The following is a 17,365-nucleotide window of genomic DNA, read 5'->3' as shown; positions in this document are numbered from 1 at the left end:
TACCAACAACAAAAGCGTTTGCTTTAAAACACAAAAACTAATTCTCATTTCAAGTGGTCACTTGTCAAGTTTTCACGATCAAGATGTGTTTCTGCTTCTTCTACGTGCGTTAGACAAATTGTCGTTAGATGGTAGCAGTCTTATGAATTTTAGTCTCAAATTGAATAATTTTAAATTTGAATATATACGGCTTTGTGGCTCTTTATCTTGTGACGTACAAAGTATAATTATGTCTCTTTTTGAATTTATTATCATGTAAACTGTGCCAAAGTTGAACATCAGTTTGTGCGTCGCTGCTGTCAAGTCTTTTACAACTCATAAGTTGTGCTTTCTATTCTTAAGTTTACTCGTTCAAAAATGGCTTCAACCGTGCTCTGATAAAAATTGTGTTAACTTCATATTAGCCGCTAGAACATTTGACGAAGAACTTTTGGTCACAATGAGGATCCGGAGAGTGGAAAGTTGGCTCCTGTTTCTATCCTCGGTAACATTTAATTCAATCTGCTCTGTGGGTGCACAGTCCGACAGCTTCAGTGAGTTATTGGTTATTTAGGAGTTAGTTGTTTCTTAATCAAGTGTATTATGACAATTATTTGCTGCGTACATGATAAATATTGTTTAGAGAAATTGGAGCTAAAAGGATTCTTAAGTTTACTCTGGTAATACAATCATGACACTGGTATTTGCTTGTCAAAAAATTTAAATTGCTTTCATTAAAAAGAGAATCAAGTGGGTGGATTAAAATCAGCGTTTCCATTAATTTTTAGTATTTTTTTACTCAAGTAAAATTAGATAGATTTTTGCATCCTTTGTATACCCAAAGTGTTTAGTTGATAGTAAATAATTTGTTCTCGTTCTTGTATCGTTTTAAAAGCAAAATTGATATTAAAATTTGCGAAAAACTGCTAGTTGAGATATCAAAAACATTTAAAAAAAACTTATAGCTGTGTTATCTAAAAATGAAAAGTATTTAAGGAAATTGACGCACGAAGAAAAACAAAACAGTCGGACGGCAAACTTTTCATAGTTTTAGAACAACTTTTTTGCATCCTAGCGTTTTGACCCCTAGCGAGATTCTGAGGAACGCAGAGTATGTATTAAAATCAATTAACGAAAGGCATATATGTTGTTCCAAAACTGTTTTTAAGTAAGCTAAGTTTTCTGCAGAAATTTTCAAAAACTGGGATGCAGAGATTGTTGTTTTGATAAAAATTTTCCGAACGGTCTCGCCGTACCGAACGCCGAGTCAATATCAGTACTTGGCATGTCTAATTGCAGGTATCAGTACTGATTCAAAGCTACGATCGTAACACTTTCTAGACTTTTCAGTCTTGTGCAATTCTTCGTCAAGGCGTGGCAATTCAATATCCAGTTCTTGGCAAAGACTTGCCAAGTCTTAATCCAAGTCTCGGCCAAGACTTGGTAAGTCTTAATCCATGTCTTGACCAAGACTTGGCAAGTCATAATCCTTGTCTTGGCAGTCAAAAATAGCCGGAATAACCGTCAAAAATAGCTAAAAAAGCCGAAACATTAAAAATGGCAGAGATCGATTTTAAAATCGATTATAACACAAAATCGATGATAAATCGTACAGTCTATTATTTGATTATAAACCGCTTATTTATAGCCCACGCGGGCTAGCAGAACTAACTGAAGGTAGCATTGGCTTACTGAATACTTGGAATTGAGGCATGGGCTTGGAAGACTTCGCAAATTTTGGACCGATTCCCCTTGTCCCCATTAGTGTTTTGAACCAAAATTGGGTCAATTATGAGTTTATTTCGTAATACAGGCCCTCGGGCCAGACGAGGAACCCTTAATGTGCTCTCCCTTTTAACTATTTTGCCACAGTTTGCTATTTTCGACATTTGGGAAATCTGAAAGTAACAAATATTTGCTGATATCGGGGCTGTAACTCGGCTGAAACTGATTAAAATGGCTAAAAGCTGTTTAAAAAGAATTAATTATGGCCTGTTCTGAGCTCATGGGGTGATAGTTGATAGTTTTGAACGCATGTGGAGTATTTATATTGCCTCTCTATTAATAAACTCCAAAATTGTGCGCGATAAAAAAGTTTCTGAAATTCGAAATTTCGACTCGAAATTCGAAATTTTGTTTGCAAATTTTGAAATTCGAAATTTTTTTTGCACATTTTTGTTTCAATTGGGAATCAAGTTGCTAGTGTTACCCTGGTCTTGGACAAAATTTGCCAGACTTGTAAGACTTGTGTCAGGACTTGCCAAGTACTGAAAAATGGTATGAGACTTGCATTTAGGCATGCCTTGTACTGATTTAGACTTGTAGTTCTGTACGGGTCCTCCCGCTATTCCTCCAGCAAATTTTGTTTATATTAATAAATTATACAGCTTGATTAGAGTTATTCCCAACCAGTACAGTTGCTATATACCGCTGCAAAATTTTAAAAATCTCAGAAATGAATTGTCTCATTCTGCCTGGTGAAAGGAAACACTTCCAGGACAAGCAATTTTTTTTGGTATAGATGCTGATCATTTATTTTGTTTAAAAAAAACGATTTTTAGAAGCAGATCTCATTGTTTAACTTATAGCCCTATGTCTATACTAATTATATCTTTCTAGCCCTACCTGTTATTGTACTAATTATTGGCCACGCGTTTTATCGGCCTCAAGTTTTAAATCATTTCTTTATCCGTCTCTGATATTTCAATGACTTCAAAATAAGCTAAGCTCTGTAATAACCGATAGGAAAACAATAATAGCTATGAATGACAACCAATTTTCTTCATTATAGCGTTATCTAGACGTTGGTGTATAAACTCTTTTAACTCAACGCCTGGTATGTTTTTTCGATCAATAAATCAGTTTGAAGAGAGGATTTCTAGCAAACAGTTCAGGCAATATTCTGCTCGCTCGCTATACCTTGTTATGCCAAAGATCTGACTAATTTGAATCTAGCCATTGGAAGGGACGGTACCTGCTCTTAGTACCAACTGATTAGTAACAATTAATACAGCGCTTTTTTATTTAGCAAAGTGTAAAAAAAACCTGTAACACTTTTGCTGTATTTTGCCCAACTTAGGAGAATGTTATTCAATTATGAAAAACGCACCGTAGGTTTCAACCATATAGCTCTCGTGAGAAGTTCATCTCTTATTTTCTCGTATAACTAATGTCTGAAATTCTGTGCTGTTAAAACTTCGTTTCTCCCCGGGTTCTACACAGTTTGGATTGAATTGTTCGATGAATGTGAAAAGTCTTCACATTCATCGAACTTTTGCCAAAACCAAATGATTTTCGATTTTTAAATGTGTGTTCTTCGGCAATTTGAATGAGTTGCCGGGGCCCAAAATGTTCATTATGGCTGAGGAATTTGCATAAATAAGCACTTGTTTCAAAACAACTACGTTTACGATAAAATTGTACACGTTATTTGCGGAAAGTGTTGTAGAATGGTCGTTGTGAAATTATATGAAAAGATCACAAGTGTTTTCAATGGAAAATTAGTGAAGTTATCCTTCCCTGCAGAATCAAAACAGATGAAAAAGACATTTTGGATGTAGAAGTGATTAGAAAATCAGCGTTTTATCATATTTCTAAATGTCATCATGGCGAGTAAGGATAAATTAGTTCAATTTAATATTAAAGACAAAAATAACATCACTTTTTTTATTATTTTTTTGCCAGATATTCCTGTTTCTATTTTTTTATGTTTTGCCGGTTTTCTATTATTTAGCCGCTTAAATTAAAAATAATCAAACACTCAACTGCTCAGTAGATGCAGAATATTAGTCTTATATGATAACAAAGATCCATGGTCTGTGAAAAATACCTACAATTTTCTGTCGAAGTTTTTGGTTGAAGTACAACTTTCAGGTTGAACAGCTTGAATTGATTTCAGCAAAAGTTTCAATAACATGGATACGCGATCGCCAACTCAACTCATTCTTGACCTCAAAATAACTGTGTAGATGATTTGTCTGGCAAGAACATTTAGAATGGTCGTTTTTTAAAAGCAGGGAGATCGCAGCTGTAATTTCTGTCAAAATGAAATGTTTCTTCTGTTGCCGTAAAACGATTGAAAGTAGGCTTTGTTTACAAAATGATCAAAGTTGATCAAAGCAGAAAAAGTAAAAGGAAAACCATTTAAAATTTGGATGGCTTTAATTGTAAAATTGTCTGTGGATGGAAACCGTTTCACAGACCCCGCATTGGCTTTTGCACTTTTAGCCGATAGAGCACCTCATCATGGCTAAGTTTCAGCCACGATCTCTTGGTTTTTTGAAGTAATTTTTAGTTCAATATTTTTGGTCAACTATACTTTTTGTCAGCGTATTGTGACAGATTACCAACCTATGATGCTTCAATTACCGTGGACCGTGAAAAGCAAAAAATGATTTTCATTTTTTGTTTCATTGAAAACTGACGTAATTTGGAAAACGTTCCAATTATCTGAATAACTATAACTGTTCACTTCCTCCAAGTGCGCCCAAATTTTAATTTTTTTTGTGTTCTGTGACTTCTGGTTTTAGCAATTGTGCACTCTGCATCTACGGATACATCCATATCCCTATATGTTCAGTTCGTCAACGTTACTGGAGATTCGGCAAGCTCAAACGGTAAGAGTCTTGTACTCCGCAGGGATGGAATCCTTATTGCTTCCGAGACATTTTCCTTTGGCGGGCCCGCATCCTTTCTGTCTGGAACTGTGGATGATGGTGGTTTTTTGGGGAGCTCTGGATCGGGACTTCAACCCGGAACCTCATATGAGTACTCTCTTACTTTGGACGGAACAACAAAGGATACACAAATATATTGCACAAGTTAGTCTGCTGGTTTAATGACCCATATACTTACCCCGAATTTTCAGATCAAATGTTTATTACATCCCAGTTACAATCGAATATTCATTTCTGAATATTCCAAAAAAAGGAATTTAGTAACGCGTTGTCAAACCAAATCGTGAGAGCTGTGTGGAGCATAATTGAGCCTACCCGTATTTTACTTGGCTTAAAATTTTAGGTTTTTGCCTTCACCGTATCAAAGGCAGTTTCTGAAAGCCTATTGCTGCTAAACTGAAGTAGCTTTTTGTGTTCTGCAAAGTCCAGGCCCAGGCATTCAACCATGATTTAGCTACAAAAGCTCTAGATTAGCGAAAAGTTTGTTCAGAAAAAAGTTTTTGAGAACAATTCGATTTTTTTGGTCATAATTTGGACAAATTTGATCAATTTTTGAAAACATTTTTTAAAAAGTTTTGGAAATTGCAGCAATTTAAATTTGTACTTTCACCTTTGCTCCAGGTTGTAAGAAACCCGTTGCGTTTGCTTTTTCAGCTGAAGCTTGAATAAAAAGCCAATCGTAGTGCTGGTTTGGATAGAAAAATATTCGGTCTCGACGCTTGTTTGGTTGTGAGTTTAGCGTGGTTAAATTTTGTTGTCAGCATAGGATGTAATTTTGATAGCGTTTGATATGAGGGTTAACTTGTTCATGTATATGCTGAACGGCGTTGCCGAGAGTAAATGACACTAAGGGAAAATATTTGTTTTCCTTATTTTACGTTTTTTTTTCCACATAGAAGATACCGCCTCGGAATTAAGTGGTTGCGCATCTTTTTGTTGTCGTTTATTGGGTTATTCAGCACGTTTTTTCGCAAAAGGATGTGATTAAATTTTGAACACATTGATGAGACCTAGCGCAATAAGATGTGTGCATCGGCCGGGTTTTTTCTGCAGGCTAATTTTAATATTATTTCAAATTATTTTTCGAGCGGTAGTTGTCAAATAGCCAAAGGCGTGAGTAGTATAGGAATCCGCAATATGACTGTAGAAGGGGGAGGGTTCGGACCCCCCACATAGATTTCTACCCCCGAAAAACCGATTTTCTCCCAGTGAAATTAAGTTTTTTGGTTAAGCTTCACCAGTTTGGGAGCTTCCTCCCGACTGACCCCCTGTCCTACAATCAAATGGCAGCTGTTGCAATGTTTACTGCAGGAGAAAGAACATGTATTACTGAGTTCTTAGATTCCGGTTATAGCTTTGTTGTAGTAACTTAAAACTTTCCCGTCTTAGAGACATAGGATGCATACTTGGAAAAATTTCAAACTTTCAATTTTTGAAAATTTTTTGGAGTCCTGATCTGAAATTGGATTTGTGCTATAAAGGAGCACTCAGAAATATTTTTGGTTGACTTCATTTTTTTTCACTTTAGACAGATGGGGGATTGGAAAAGTGGAAAGTTTCAAAATTTTCAAAAAGTTTAGGAGAAAAAATCCGATCCTAATATTGTCTGAAATGGACTTTGCGCTATAGAAGAGCACGCAAAGTGATTTTTTTTGCTTCAATATTTTTTTCGCTTGCGAATTTTAAGGGTTGAAGCCGCAAAATTTTTCAAATTTTCAAATGAGCACTCAAAAAGGACTTTATGTTGACTTCAGTTTTTTTTTCATCTAAGTAGCAACAGGTCAGTAGCATGTAAAAAATTAAAAAATTGTTTTGGAAAAAAAAGGTGGGTCATAAAACGGTCTCAAATGGATTTTGCACTATAAAAGAGCAATCAAAATTGATTTTTGTCGGCCTCGGCTTTTCATCAAAATAACAAGAGGTCCGAATCGTGTTAAAAAAATTGACAAATTTTAACATGTTTTCGTTAGATAATTTGGGTCCTAAATTAGTCTTAAATGGATTTTAGGATATAAAAGTACCCCAGAATGACTTCGCCTCTCTCTCAATTAGGCAGTATGTGGGCTGAAACATTGAAGAAATTCAGTTTTTTCAAAAAAAAACTAATGGCAAAAAGTGAGGTCCTGAAAAGGATTGCAATGGAACTTGAGCTATGAAAGCACTCAAAAGTGACTTTTTTCTTCACTTCAGTTTCCTCAGCATAGCAAATGGACGGTAGAAAAGTCAGATTTTAAATGGTTTGAAATGGGACTTGAGCAATAGAAGAACAGTCAAAAACATTTTTTGCTCAAGTAACATATTTTGAACATTCAAAAAGTATTTTCTTTTCAAAATGCAATCGACAAATTTTCTTGAACAATTTGGTGTCATTTCCAGCTATAAAGTTTAATGTCATGTACATGTCTTCTGCTGCATATACATATGTTGTTATGTATATTTCGATCTGTTTAGGTATGTTTGTTCGTATGTATATTTCTAAAAATGTAGTTATTTGTGTACGATTGGATGATAGAACGAAAAATGAAAGATTATTTTTATTCGTGTATTCATGTATATGATCAGAGTGGTGGTTCAAGAGTAAGCAATCACGTTCCTCTTTTAATTTCTTGGCGAATCCAAGGCTAGGAGAACAGTCTGAGATTGTGAAATAATTGAACATTCAAAAAGTTTTTTTTCGAAATGCAGTTGACAAACTTTCTTGAACAATTTGGTGTCATTTGAGTTCAAGCAGACGTTGAAAAAATTATTAGTCACTTAAACTTTAAAACTTAAAGTTGAAAGTTTTCTATCCCAACATAACAGTTTCATTCGTTTCCGTTGCGAAACTTTTTATGGGAGTGATTTGAAATTCTTGGAAAAACTACTTAGATCAAAACAAAGATTAAATTTAAACACAGCAAAGTGGTAAGTTTTGCTTAGACGTGCTGTTTTGTTAAAAAGCATTTCCAGAACTTGCGGTCACTATTGAGAAAAAATCAGTAGCCAAAGTTAAACCTTATAAACAATTAACATTAAATTTAGTGTTCCTCAACTGTCCGAACAGACTTTAGCCTATGCCAAAAAATGTGGAATTATAAAATGAGGAAAGAAATTTCAGAATTCCAAATGTAAAATTTCACTTGTTTTTCAAAGCGATTTAAATAACATCGCGCTTTTCATCTTGAGAGCACACACTTTACGCTTTTTTGTCGGAAATATACTTGTACGATGTTGATTTTATAACTATACATTATGCAGTGTCAAGGAAAAATTATCCGTGCAAACTCAGCGCTTAACCAATCCAAAGCCTTTAATCGGAAAAATAACAGATCCGTGTTTCTGTACGATTCAACTATTCTCTGATGGCTTAAGTATTCGTGAATTACATATAGGAAACTCAATTTTCTTACTGAACAACCTCTAACTCATTAACTTTACACTATGACAGTTGATCCATGAGTGAAAAGTACACACAATGTTATTTAGACATTAAAAGAGACAAGGGGGCTCGGTAATGTGCGATTGCACATAAGGATCCGACCCCGCTCATCCACAATTTTGGCATAATTGTTTACCAAATGAGGAACAGATAGAAAAACACAAAAAATTCAAGTACTCTTAAAAAAAATTGGTGTATGAACGAAAAGATAGCCTCCATAGCAAAAAACTCAGTGGATGAAAAATGATGCATTAGGTTTATGAGATATGCCGATATTAAGAAAACGAGTGAAGGCGAACGTCAAAATCAAACAACAACAGCAAACATTAATTACATCAAAAAATTTATGTCCGTTTTAAAAAACAAAATTTAATAAGAAAGTCAAAATAGCGTCAGATAAAACTGAAAATAAACAAAATAACTTGTAAATCACCAGAAAAATATGGTTATTCACCAGTTCATAATAAAACTTGGTAACAATTAGACAAAAAGAACAGAAACCTTAAAGTTAGAAAATTCGCTGAATTTAAAAAAAAAACAATTAATTTCAGAGTAATGAAAACCATTAAGAATCAACTATAATATCCCATGGGTTTACAGTTACCAATTCTTCTAAAGAAATCTAAAGAATGGAATAAAGAACTCTTGGTATTCAATTTTTTATGCAGTTACAAAAAGAACAACAAATAGACTACAATCTTAAAATCAATTAAAACTTGCCAGAAAATGCTTTGGAAGCCGTAAAGCCATTCTTTGGCCCCCAAAATATGTTCGATTGCACCTTCGTCGAACACCAATAATGTGTTATCTGGCTGCTCATTAATGAAAATAAGCAACAATTAGACAAAAAGAAAAATGCAAAATTATGTAATACTTGTTTTTCGAAAAAAATTTACTTCCAAAGACATGAAAGCCATTAATTACAAAATTAAAAAGTTGAATAGGTTCGTCCATTCCTCCAAAGGAAACCCTCGAGACTTGCAACTATCCAGAATATGTCTTACGTTTGCAAAAAGAACGTCAAATATGACAAAAATCAAAAATTCTTTTACTTTTTTTTGTGAAAAACTGGTGTGGAAGCCAGTAAAGTCATAACCAATTCTCTTAAAACATTAGATTTTGTGAAACCAATCCCTTTTGACACCTTCCAGTGAAATGTATCTTCCCGTGTCCTCTCCTTAATGAAACTAGGTAACAATTAGACTAAAAAGAAAAATGCAAAATTATTTAATACTTGTTTTTCGAAAAAAATTTATTTCCAAACACTTGAAAGCCATTAATTACAAAATGAAAAAATTGAATAGGTTCATTTATTCTTGCAAAGGAAGCCCATGAGACCTGTAATTATCCAGAACATGTCTTACTTCTACAAAAAGAACGTCAAATATGACAAAAATCAAAAACTAATTTACTTTTTTTTTGTGAAAATCCCGTGTCGAAGACAGTAAAGTCATAACGAATTCGTTAAAAACATTAGATTTTGTGACACCAATCATTTTTGAAACCTTCCCTTGACAAGACAAGTTTCAGTCGTAAATTTTAATTAATGAGACTAGGTAACAAACAGACAATAAAACAAACAAAATTGCGAAGTTGAAATGTTTTTTTTTTTCATTTTGGAAAACATTTGTTTTCAAAGTCATGGAAGCCATTATCTATCTTCTAATATCAGAACATCGGCTCATCTACTCTTCCAGAAAAAACCAATTCAATAAAACCGGGTCATTGTACAAGAAATTAAATAAGACTAAAAAGACAAATTAAAAACGACAGTTAAAGAAAAAATTTAAAAAATTCATTGAAAATTCTTCGAGAAAGTATTGTCGAAGCGGTAAAGAACTACAATCTATGTCTTTAAGGATTTAAATTTAATCAGTTGGGCGTTATTTTGAACAAGAAAAATGTGATATATGAACTGACATTAACGTGATAGTTTGACAAAACTAGAAAACATGAAAAATGGGCAAATACCTAAAAATTAAAAAAAAAATGTGAAATCTAATAGTATCAAAGCCAGGACACCTTAATTTAGGGCGTAAAACCGCAATAAAGACTAAATTTGAATTCAGCAGAAAGTAGGAGCTCGCTTTGATTGCCGACACTAAACAACAAGTTGACCAAATTAAGAGAAAAATGGAGGCAAAGTTCAATAAGCCATTTTTTATTTAAAAATCAAATATTTTAAAATGACCAAAAGTCAAAATGACCAAAAGCTTTCAAGAAATCAACTAAATAAAATAATTTCGAGCTAATTAGGAAGCCAATAGGACCTATCACTAGTGAGCTCTGATTTGAAATGTTCCGTTGTTTAATTAATATAGAAAAGATCGATTTTTTTTTACAAAAAACTGATTACAATCCAAATTATTTTTGGATTGTAACGGTCCAAGATTGGTACAGAACTAGTCCTGCTAATGCTGATTGTCCATTAGGAATATTTAATTTTCAGAATGTCCTTGATATAGATATTTTGTTTGTTAAAAAATCAAAATTAAATGCTGGGTTTTTGATAATCAACGAATAAAGTTAGCAGAAAACGGCAAAGTTTTATTCACAGAGCCTTCTCAACGGAAGTTGAAGTGGAATTAACCTCTTGTTCAGTGTACAAAGATTATGTTAGTGGTGTTTGGGTGTGCACTTCCTGCAAATTTAATGAGAGTGGACTAAAGAATCTTATTTCGTGCTATTTTTGATGAAAAAGTCTGAATTTTGTGAAACTTTTAGCCGGAATTTGTGACAAAAAAATTTCAATGAAAAGAGACGGCAATGTATTTTGTCTTTAAACGTAAAATCAACAACATTTTCTCGAGAAATTTTATTAAATTTTATCAAAATTTGCGAAATTTTAGTCAAAAATTCCGAAAAAAGGTGAATGAAGTCATAAGAATTCACTCTATTTTCTCGAAAGTTTAATCCTCGATATCTCCCTGTCAAAAACGAAAATTAAAAAAATCTTTTTAATTCCATATCCTACGGTGGACAAGCTTTCTAATGATACCAGTCTCAACTCTCTACTATGAATATATCGATCGGCCAAAATTGACTGAACAAAAAAAAAACCCATTTGAGTATATAGTTCCCCCCCCCCTCAAGAGGGGTCGGAACAAAAATGTGAACCATACGTTTCAAAACTCAATGTGAGGAAGACGTTAAACTCTACAAAACCTGCAGTTCATAATTAAATGAAGGCCACCTGATACTTGGTTTTTACAACAATTTTCTAAAAGTTTGCTGTTTTAAAAGTTTGTGAGTAAATAGATGCAACAAAGCACATCCGTTTTTGCATATCTGTGTTAAATTTTCAAACATTGGAAGATTTGGTGAGTTGAGTGGAGGTTAAGGGTTTTCGGCCTGCACTATTCAAGACACTGTATCTAATAAACGAAAGAAGCTTCTCTTGTTGATGTTCAGAAAGTTTTAAAGATCTGAAACTTGTTCTTTATTTGGTTCAGTAAATTGATAACAATCAATTGTTGTACCGATTCCAGGAGACGACTGTTTTGTGTTTTGCTTAACTTCAATCCTTCTTAAGATACGATAACCGTCTTATATAATTCATCTACTTTCTTTTTTGACTGGTTAGTAAATTTTCAAATGTCACTGGAGTCCAGTTTTACTGATTGGTTAGAAAAATATGGAAAAAAACTACAATGATTTCTGTTAAGTTGTTTAATTTGTTGAGGTGCTCTGAAAATATCAAGTGACTTGATTTAAACCTGACTCTACAAGTGTTTTTGGATGAAATTTTAAGCCTACCGTGAATTATTTTTTGGCATTTTTTTTAAAGGAAAGTCTAAGCAATAACGCATTTTTCCTAGCAACGCTCACTGGTACAGAAACTATGTTCTTTTTAACTGGTCAAGATGCTAATTAAAATGTGAAGTTTTTGCAGTTTTTAGTTCCACTAAAAACTTTTTTTCTTTTTACAATAATACGACCTTTTTTCCATTTTTCTGAGTGAACTTCAACCATTCTTCTTTTACGGTACGATTTCAGTTGCACTTGAATATAAGATTTTTGTGACAAATGTCATTTTTTCATAGATTTTTCCATTCTTTTCATTTTTAAGCACTATAACTGTTCCATAAGAACGTTCACACTTAAATATATTCTTCTTCGTAATTTTTTTTGCTCGTTTTAAAGTGGTAGCTGGATAGGTGTAGAAAAATCTGTTTCCAAAAAACTATTTCCAAAATTTCCAAAAAAATTTCGAATCTTAGAGATCCCAATTCTGCTTGGATTTAAGTTGCTAAGAGTGGGAACTATTGTCAACAAATTTTGATGAATCATAACATTACAGCTGAAATAATTTCGATACAGCTGAACGAGTCATTATTTGATTGCAGAAGTTCGAATTAAAAATCAACAAAATATTCGCTAAAATGCTTAAGAGGTCAAAGATTTGAAATGCTTGGACATCAAATACATTCAAGTTTAAAAGCATTTGATTACAAAACATTAATAAATTAGAGTATAGTTTGTCATTCGAAATACAAAACGTTGAATGTACTTTTATGTACTTTTATGTACTTTTATGCATACTTTTAGGCGTTATGAACTGTCTGTTTGGATTCTGTATTTGAAACTTGCCAACTTTTCCGCAAAACATTGAAAAGTAAACAATTATCCATGGAGATAGCGCAAATAAATTTGATCTTGTTTCTCAAAAGATTAAAATGCAACAGTAGAAATAAAAAAAGTTGAGTAACTGTAATGATTGATGGGTAAATTTGTCAAGATGCATCAAAATCTTAATGTATGGAATCATATTTTTTAAAACGAAAAACACTTTTTTTTGCTGAAGTTGAATTCTAGATTCAGACAGTCTTCCGATCTTTTTACATTTGTCAATAAAATTTTTTCAAGCGTGGATAAAAGTGATCGAAGTGATAAATTAGGCTAAATTTGGATTCTGAAGTTACTATGCACTCTAAGAAGGGAGATGAATCACAATAGATGAAAAATAGGGTCATCTTAAGTTTCTCAATTCGAACAAAAACAAATAGCTATAGATTAATCCATGGACTTGTCGTTTTCTCCCATATGGTCTAGATAGCAAATTGGACAAAATCGAAAAAATGTCAAAAAAGCCCAAAATGTATTCGAATTTTATCAAATGGGATTAATAGTGACCCATATCTGTCCATGATTTTAGTAATTTACGCTTTGTATTCTTCGAAACCGAAAAAATGCTCTCCCATCGAACTCGAACACTGAGTTGCAAACAAAAAAACTGAGTTAAGCTTTTTTCAATTGATTGGTATGTGGTGTGTTTTCTAATAGCTACATTTAATCTTAAATTCGTGCATTTAACATTTTCTATGTAAAATATGTATGTTTCAAAGATCAAAAATACAAACTATGAAATCGGCGATAGTTTTGAAACTGAATGGTTTTTCTCGTATCAGACGCTGAATCTGTTCTTTTTAACCAGAGCCGGCAGCCCTCTCATCTGTGGGCTACTATCCTGTGGATTTGGACACTATCATTGTATATTTTCATCCAAATGCAAACGACCCTGGAACTGGCGAAGAATTCGACATATACGTGAACGGAACCCTCAACACAGGTACAAAACCTCTACTACAAGCTATCTACCAATTGTTCTTTTAAACAATTATTTCATAGATTGTAGCTCATTTGACGGTTTGACGTGGGAGATCTTTGTGAAATATAAAAAAGGATATATTTAGTCCGAGATGTTTACTTCAATTATGCCCGTTCTCAATCTGCTTTATTTGAATTTGAGCTTTTCTAGACTAGTAAATCTACTGAACGCTTAATTAGTTCTCAGGCGCTAAGTCAGTTCAAGTAAATTTTCTAAATGCTGATTAAGGTAGCAATTCATATTTAAAATCACAAAAATTGTCGGCATAAATATCTCCACAACTGTCAAGAAAATTTTTTCGAAAGTTCAATAACGTTGCATAGAAAACTGGCCTGCAGTAGCTGTTTATCTAAGCCTTCCAAGTGAAAAGACACTTGAAATTGCCAGCCAAGACGTGCAAGATCACAAACCTTGAGATATCTTATCAAGACCTTTTAACGCTATTTTTTCATCTTCTTGACACGGATGCAAAGATTTTGCAAGTTTTGACATATCTTGACGTTTTCTCGTCCAAAATTCGTGACAAGATCTTTCAAAAAAGATTTCAAATTTTGTTTCATTTGGTCCTGTATTGTGGTTACAGCATCCAGTTCACATGCTAGAGAAGCGACTGTGAACTTGGCTGGAGCTTCTGCCTACAGCTACTGGGTGATACAAGTATACCCTAAAGAGGCAGGCTGTGCTGGATCCCCCGCCTCATCCAATACTGACTTGTTAGGGACAGCGTCAACAATCACATCTTATACAGGTATCATATCTAGGATCTCACATTTTTTATCCTGCAATATTTAGGTTTGTTCGTTTTTTACAAAATTCTTCAATCATAAAAGTTTTCCCTATTAGATCTTTCATTCAACAATCTTAATTTGCAACCTTACATAAACATTGAAGACTTTGAATGATATTCACTCAGTTTCTACTGACGTTACCATTTTTTGGGTTTTTCACCCCAATGCCTAACAGTTTAGTTTCCAATCAACCTTGAGTCAGAGAAAGCACATGCTTTTTAACAATTTATGCATCAAAGCTCTTTTCTTGTCAACTTTCAGACCTGTTGCGTCCCAATTTCAGTCTCTAGATTTTTCCTGTCTTTGCCGAAGACTCATTGACTTAGCCTACCCAACTGAGTAAACTGCTTATTAGGTTCATTGCAGTAAATAGCTGACCAAATATGAGACCGCTTCCATAATTTTTTTTCAATTGTTGTCAAAGGCGAGAGCTGCCACTCACAAAGTGAGCCTCGGAAATTATGAAAACCAATCCCAGGTTGAGGTCCGACCCAAATTGACTTCTGATCAGACCCAGTCGAGCGCACACCCGTGTGTTCCCAGACCGAAATTACAGGGTCTTTTCGGAAGTTCGAGCGCACTACGGTCTGATCATGGTCTGGAGATGGTCTGATCAGAGGTCATTTTGGTCTGAAAATTCTGATCATAGGCGGATTCGAGCGCACTTTTGTCTGATCAGAGGCAATTTCGAGCGCAATTGGGTCTGATCATAGGCGGATTCGAGCGCACTTTTGTCTGATCAGAGGCGACTTCGAGCGCAATTGGATCTAATCATAAATGTCTTCAAACGCAATTGGGTCTGATCAGGGACCATTTCGAGCGCATTATTTTTTCATTTTGTTTTGTTTTTTTACTGAAAGATGTTGGCTCTGCCAAGAGGCAGCCAAAAAGCAGCTTTCTGATCAGAGACTCATCCAAAGTCCGATAGCTCTGATCAGAAAAAAGAGTCCAGCAGATAGCTGAGGCCGGTCCCCTTTAGAAGAAATTTTGATCAACTGGAGACCACGACGTTTCTTATGGAAAGCTGTCTTAACTCATCCATTGAGTCAGCATTATAAACTAATCGGTACACTAAATAAAATTTGTTCTCAACAGTTGGGTTTCGTTTTCTTTAGCAAAACTTTTAAAATTGATTTTTCCTTAGATGAATTAAATACTGCAAACATCAGTTTTTATGAAATGAATATATTATGGCAAAATTAGGAGATCTTTTCATAAGTAAAATATGTCTCTGATCAGACTATTTCGAGCGCACTTGAGTCTGATCAGAACCGGTTTGGAGCGCACTTCAGTCTGATCATAAATAGCTGCAAGCGCAACTGGGTCTGATCATAAATACTTCTAGCGCAACTGGGTCTGATCATAACCTCTTCGAGCGCATTTGAGTCTGATCATAGTCTGATTAAGGTCTGGGCAATGGTCTGAATTTGAGTCTGGACGATGGTCTGAAGATGGTCTGATCAAAACACCTTCGGTCTGAAATGTCTGGTCAGAGACCTTCTGTGTCTGGAAAGTCTGATCAGAGGTCACTTGGGTCTGGAAAGTCTGATCAGGGTGAATTTCCGTCTGGAAATTCTGATCAGAGATAATTTCGGTCTGGAATGTCTGATCAGAAGCAAATTTGGGTCTGGAACTCAACCTGATGAAATATTCCACAGTTTACGGTAAATAACATTAACAGGAGCAGTATTAAATCAGAGTTGGTAAAGAATCACGGTAATGACATCAAAGTAGTAACAGCGATATTAACCACCACGAGCCTTAATAAATTTGAAGTCTCGTCTCGTGAGGTACTATAGGCTGCAATTAATAATTTTCTTTTCAAATTTGTCAAAATAAAAATGTGAGATTTTGAATCTGATTCATCATATTAAACATCAGATTATCTGTTGACCATGTATTTCATAAATATGCATCTCTTAAAAATGAATAAAAAACACAGATCTTTTCAACTTACGCTAATTGACTTAATTCAGCACCCGAGGCATCGTCGATCCTACTGCCTGACGAGAGTACCACCCAGTCATGCATCTCTTTCTCTGGAGACATGGCACATCTTGGAAAGCCTGGAATCACTTACAAACTTTACAGAGATAGACAATTCATCACTGACGTCACTTCCAACTCCACTGACTGTGGTGAGTATTTATAGATTGGTGTGTAATTTGAAACTCAAGCAAAGACAATGAGGCTCGGTAATGTGTGTTGGGACATAATGTTCCGACCCCGCTCATCCACATCTTTGAATTAATAGTCTTCCAAATAAGGAAGAGATAGAAAACTATCGAAAATATACCTCTTTTTCGAAAATAAGTGATGTATGAAAAAATTACTTCAAGTTAAACCATTGAAGTAAACAATGCCGCTTAAGAGTGCAGATGATATATGCCTCTGACGAGACTACGAGACAAGGCAAACACCAGAACAAACATTAATTACGACCAAAGCTCAATGCCTATTTTTTAAAAGAAAAAACGCCTAACAAAGTCAAAATAGTATCACATAAATTCTAAATTAACCAAATTAACTTGTACTTCAGTAGAAAATACATGCAAAAAGAGACGAGGTAGCTACTAGGCGAAAAAACTAGAAAAGGCGAAGTTACAAAACGTTAATACGTTTTTTTAAAAAAAAGTAATTTCAAAAACATTAAAACAGTTAGCTATCGGCTGAAATTATTAAATAGGTTCAGCTAGAAATCCATAGTCAGCCCTTGAGACCTTTCGTTGTCCAGAAATTACCTAAGACTAATAAAAGAACGAAAAGTACTAGCAACATTATAAATTTTGCTGAAAATCAGTGTCCAAGCCAATAAAATTGAAAGCTATTAACTGATCAAAAATTACGTATTCTTAAATGGATCTTTGTTGAGCGCCTGTTGATTTTATATTCATTG

At 34.2% G+C, this 17,365-nt stretch overlaps 1 protein-coding gene across 1 annotated transcript in view; it reads left to right on the top strand.

The window, feature by feature from the left end:
* The first annotated feature begins 293 nt into the window (after positions 1 to 293).
* LOC142349682 (uncharacterized) overlaps positions 294 to 17,365 on the top strand; it is a 146,247-nt gene continuing 129,175 nt past the window's right edge. Inside the window, exons 1-5 of the mRNA XM_075401409.1 lie at positions 294 to 533; positions 4,509 to 4,799; positions 13,508 to 13,642; positions 14,265 to 14,429; positions 16,446 to 16,607. Of these exons, the coding sequence (XP_075257524.1) occupies positions 440 to 533; positions 4,509 to 4,799; positions 13,508 to 13,642; positions 14,265 to 14,429; positions 16,446 to 16,607 (847 nt within the window). The 5' untranslated portion in view covers positions 294 to 439. The remainder of the gene's footprint in view (positions 534 to 4,508; positions 4,800 to 13,507; positions 13,643 to 14,264; positions 14,430 to 16,445; positions 16,608 to 17,365) is intronic.

Source organism: Convolutriloba macropyga, chromosome 11, assembly GCF_964194025.1.
Source record: "Convolutriloba macropyga chromosome 11, txConMacr16.3, whole genome shotgun sequence".
In the NCBI taxonomy this organism is placed as follows: domain Eukaryota; kingdom Metazoa; phylum Xenacoelomorpha; order Acoela; family Convolutidae; genus Convolutriloba; species Convolutriloba macropyga.
The sequence above is the reverse complement of the archived record's forward strand: the minus strand, read 5'-3'. Positions and strand labels throughout refer to the sequence as shown.